At 33.9% G+C, this 4,472-nt stretch overlaps 1 protein-coding gene across 1 annotated transcript; it reads left to right on the top strand.

Annotated features, from left to right (window-relative positions):
- The first annotated feature begins 1,154 nt into the window (after positions 1-1,154).
- LOC101214727 (hypothetical protein) lies at positions 1,155-4,472 on the top strand. The gene is made up of 3 exons (XM_004142712.3): positions 1,155-1,731; positions 2,906-3,122; positions 3,459-4,472. The coding sequence occupies exons 1-3, from the start codon at positions 1,507-1,509 to the stop codon at positions 3,950-3,952; spliced, it is 936 nt and encodes a 311-aa protein (XP_004142760.2). The 5' UTR covers positions 1,155-1,506; the 3' UTR covers positions 3,953-4,472.

Raw genomic sequence — 4,472 nt, 5'->3', positions numbered from 1 at the left:
TACGTTTTCTTGCATTTAATGTCAATCAAATACCCTATTTTCTGTGCTTATATTATTTAACAAAAATACTCTTTTTCAAAACTAATAAAATACTAAAACTATTTCGAGAATGTTACCAAATTTATCATAATGTTTATAGTCTATAATTTGATAAAAATTTCATATATTTGCTCCTTCTTACATGCTCATTTTGTATTATTAGAAAAATACTTCAAAAATTATTAAAATAATGTTCTATTATTTTTTATATCATGGATGATGTATTTTACTATATTATTTATAAATACTTCATAATGGTTTGTCATTTAAGATTTTTATTTTTTAGAAAGAAAATTATGTGACGCAAAATTTGACTAAGATGTTTAAAAACCAATGAGTAATATTCTATTATTTTGTTTCATATTATGCATTAAACATAATGGCATTTTTTTATTTTTATTGAAATATCATCTTTGTAGAGAATGTAAGCAATAATGTATGATTATAATTCATAAGCATTTGTGGGATTTATTATAATTTATGGAAAAGATTGAATGTGTAATATTTTGGGAGTGAAAGTATTAATATTTTTTCATTTGGTAGTGGTTATTGTGTAATCTAATTTGGAGAGAATGTAAAAAGATTTAACTAAACATAGTGTTTAATTATTGTTTTGTAAATAGGAAGTTGGATGGATGGGTTTGTTTGAAAGAATGAATGGAAAGGACAACTTGTCAAATTAATACATTAATTGTAGCATTTGATGAAGTTAGGAGAAATGTTTTAGAAAGAATTGTAATTTTCTCCAACTGCTGAATCTATTTTTGTAGTAAAAAGAGAGAAGAAAAAAGAAAAAAGAAAGTATCCAAACCACTTTTTATCCATTGTTAGGTGAAAACAAAAATCCAAATCTGTTTTTGTAGTGAATTTGTTTAAAGAAGAAGAAATGAATAAGAAGAAGAAATGAATAAGAAGAAGAAATGAATAAGAAGAATTAAACATAAATATGCGTCTTGGTTCAACTGAATTCATTTTTCTTTTCTTTTTTTCCTTATCCACTTTTGCGATATTTCCGCGTAATCGAAGAGACTTACTTGGTCTTCAAGAATATCAGAGGATATTTTCGTCCTTTTACTATTTCTCCGCGCCTTTATATACATTTCTTCTTTCTCTTCCTTCCTTCCGTCTACCCTCCTCTTCTTCTTCCCTTTTTGCACCCAAATTCAACCACCTTCGTTCTTTTTCCTTTCTCTCCTTCTTTCTTCTCTACCCATTTCCATTCTATTCTCTCTTTTCTTCCTTTTCTTTTCTCTCTAGGACATCGTTTTCCAATTCCCATTATTCTATTGGCTTCTAATTTGAAGCCCCCAAATTCTCAATTCCCCCCCCCTCCCCCCCCCCCCCTTTTGAAGACCAACGATGATTTCCGTTAATACAGAAGATGGGGTTGGCCATGTGTTGTAATTGGAGGGTTGTGGGTAGGTGGAGAGGTAAAGAGGCGAAACGGGAGCTTTTTTGCGGGTGGAAATGGACTGCCGGGTATGCGTTGCGGGTGGGGATTTATGGGTCAAGGTAGGTGCGCGTGTTGGTGGTGTGGGACAGATGGGAGGTTTTAGCCATGAGAGCGAACATGATTTGGCTCTTATGGTTAGCGATTTCTTGGAAAATGGAAGCGGTGGAGGTGACTCTTGGTGTAGTAGCGATAGCGATTCTGGTGTTTCCGATCTTGCTCATCTTGCTGAAAAGATTGTGGTAACTTTCTCTCTTTTTTTTTTTTTTTAATTTTGTTTAGTTCTTGTTTGATTTATTGACTTTTAGCTTGGTTGTTGGAGATGGGATGTAATCATTTTATATGATTCCTCTTTTTGGTAATGTGTTTTTGACTTGAACGATTGATTGATATGGTTATGAGTGCCAACACGGATGTTCTTTTTTTATATATAGTTTCCTGGTAATTGAGTATTTCGATTATATTTTAATCTCCTTCGATGGGAATTTTCAATTGTTGTGTTTCTTTGTTTAGAACTATAAGGAAAAGGCTGTTGCATTGGATTTTCAATTCCTTGTTTTGAAATATGAATAACGGTTATGAATGCTTGAAGTTTTGATTATAACTGCTCTTGGATTCATGCTGCCTCTGAATTTGTCATTTGATTTGAGAATTGGGTTAGATAGGAAATGGGGAAACAAATTTAATTGCCTGCAAAACTTTAGGAATTTTTTTTAAACCCCTTGTTTAGAGGAGTCTAGATCAATCTTAAATTCTGTAACTGTTCATCAAGTGAATCATAAACTTGACATATTGGTGAAATTGAAACCATTGTTTTGAGTATCATCTTTTGGAGATGTCTAGTTTAGTTGGGTGTCCTTTTGCCCTTTATTGGTTTAGTTTGGCTCCTTTTTGTGCTGGTTTTTTCGTATGCGTGCTAACCTCTTCGTCTTTGTATTCTTTCATTTCTTTTTCAATGTCTAGTTTCTTTTTGCTCTGTAGCCTGGCCTGGAGTAACTTTTGCTTGTTTGATATTGTGGGATGGAGTATTTTTGTGGCTAGTTTTTCAACTCCTATTGAATGAAATTTGAGGTGGTATATTTGCTGGTTATGTATGGGGAACTTTAGACATTAGTTATGCCAATTATTCAAATGCTTTAAAATTGAATTACAGGTAAACATTGTATACCTTGTGAAGCTTAATTTTCTACCCCTGCAGCCTTCCTTCCATTTGAAGAGCATATATCTCTATACGAGAGTACTGTTATATGATGTTTGATGTAACTGAATTGTTGGATCTCTTCTTTGTAAACTGTACACGAATTGCATCCATTGGTTTTGTGATTTATTATTGTCCTGCACATTTTTCTGATGAAATCAAGTAGATGATAGATATAATTGATTAACTTCTTACAATATGTTGTTTATTTCTGCCAGTTCTATAAGAATCCAGTATCCCAGTACGAAAGTGATTTGCTTTCGGTTGTTCATTCGCTTACCTTGTCAATGAATGAGAAGGATTTGAACATGAACAAGGCCGGTCCTTGCAATGCTAGTTGTATCCGGTTTGTTTTGGTGAAGCTACTGCGACGTTCCGGTTATGATGCTGCTGTATGTACAACCAGATGGCAGGGTGCTGGCAAGGTCCCTGGAGGTATCCCTTCAAAAAACCTTATTGATTTTACTTCTAAGATGGAGAATTTTCTGTTGAAATAACAAATAAAGTGATAAAGAATTCAATTGGGAGTGTGTGGGTGTGGTTTAATTACTTTTTAGTTGTAAATTCATCTTTAAGCATAAGAATAAGCTTCTCTTTAGTAATTTATTCCATCAGAAGTTCTATTCTTTGCTTTTTTAGTGTGGTGCTTTAGGGTATATTATCTGGGAGTTTGATACTCTATTTTATGAAGGAATGAGGGTGAAACTTCTCTGCAATCGTCCAGCACCTTTTCTTTAATCCAACATAACGCGTTTTGCTTTACATCTACAGGAGATCACGAGTATATTGATGTAGTTAACTACACCTCTGGAAGCTCGGAGAGGTTGATAGTTGATATCGATTTCCGAAGCCACTTTGAAATAGCCAGGGCAGTCGAATCCTATGATAGAATATTGAATTCTCTTCCGGTAATCTATGTGGGATCGTTACCCCGGCTTAAGCATTTCCTTCAAATTATGGTTGAAGCTGCAAAGTCTTCACTTAAGCTAAACTCCATGCCACTTCCTCCATGGAGATCGCTTGCATACTTGCAAGCCAAATGGCAATCACCATGCCAGAGAATGCTTCATCCCGAAGAACAGCAGCAGTTGGGGAGCAGAGACATGTTGATGAGCCACAAGCAATGTATTGGACACTTAAAGAGACTTCAGTCAGTACTCCAATCAGAGATCGAAACAGATCGGTTTTTGAGGCCGGTGAACGGTGATAACATTAGGAAAATAAAGAGCGAGAGGCGACGACACTCGTTGTTGAGAACCATTTGACGAAAAGATGTACAGATGAAACCGAAAAAAAGAAATTTTTTGAGGAGATTGACGAGGAATTGTGTAGCACGGCTTTTTTATTTGTTATTTGTTTTTTGATTGTTGGGGTAACTGAGTTTATATGAAATAAAAAGTATGAACCTGAAGATGATGAGCATTCTGAAGTTCATGCAGCAAAAATGTAGAAGCAGAATGAAAGCACAAGCAGAATGAAAGCAAAGAAGAATTGGATTTGGAAATTACAAACAACCAACTAACAGAGGAACACACTGCTTGCTTCTTTTATTTTGGTCCTTTTTTTTTTTAATATATATATATATATATATATATTTATTATTTTATACAAATAGGAGAATTAGGAAGGAAAGATAATTTCATTTCTCTCCCATATTCCATGCCTGTTGTTTTTGTGGGCATTGGGAACTTTTTCATTTTTATCTCTCATATATATTTGTGTATTTTAATTTTTAATTGATTGATTACTCTATCAAATGAAGCTGAGCTCTCCTTTATACCAAAA

Source organism: Cucumis sativus, chromosome 5 (genome assembly GCF_000004075.3).
Source record: "Cucumis sativus cultivar 9930 chromosome 5, Cucumber_9930_V3, whole genome shotgun sequence".
Lineage (NCBI taxonomy): Eukaryota > Viridiplantae > Streptophyta > Magnoliopsida > Cucurbitales > Cucurbitaceae > Cucumis > Cucumis sativus.
The sequence above is the reverse complement of the archived record's forward strand: the minus strand, read 5'-3'. Positions and strand labels throughout refer to the sequence as shown.

What these genes read in the sequence shown, in the direction of transcription:
- LOC101214727 (XM_004142712.3), top strand. Translation starts at nt 1,507, where the DNA reads ATGGACTGCCGGGTATGCGTTGCGGGTGGGGATTTATGGGTCAAGGTA. An exon ending in ATCTTGCTGAAAAGATTGTG is followed by an intron (nt 1,732 to 2,905) that starts GTAACTTTCTCT and finishes TATTTCTGCCAG; the next exon opens with TTCTATAAGAATCCAGTATC. An exon ending in TGCTGGCAAGGTCCCTGGAG is followed by an intron (nt 3,123 to 3,458) that starts GTATCCCTTCAA and finishes TTACATCTACAG; the next exon opens with GAGATCACGAGTATATTGAT.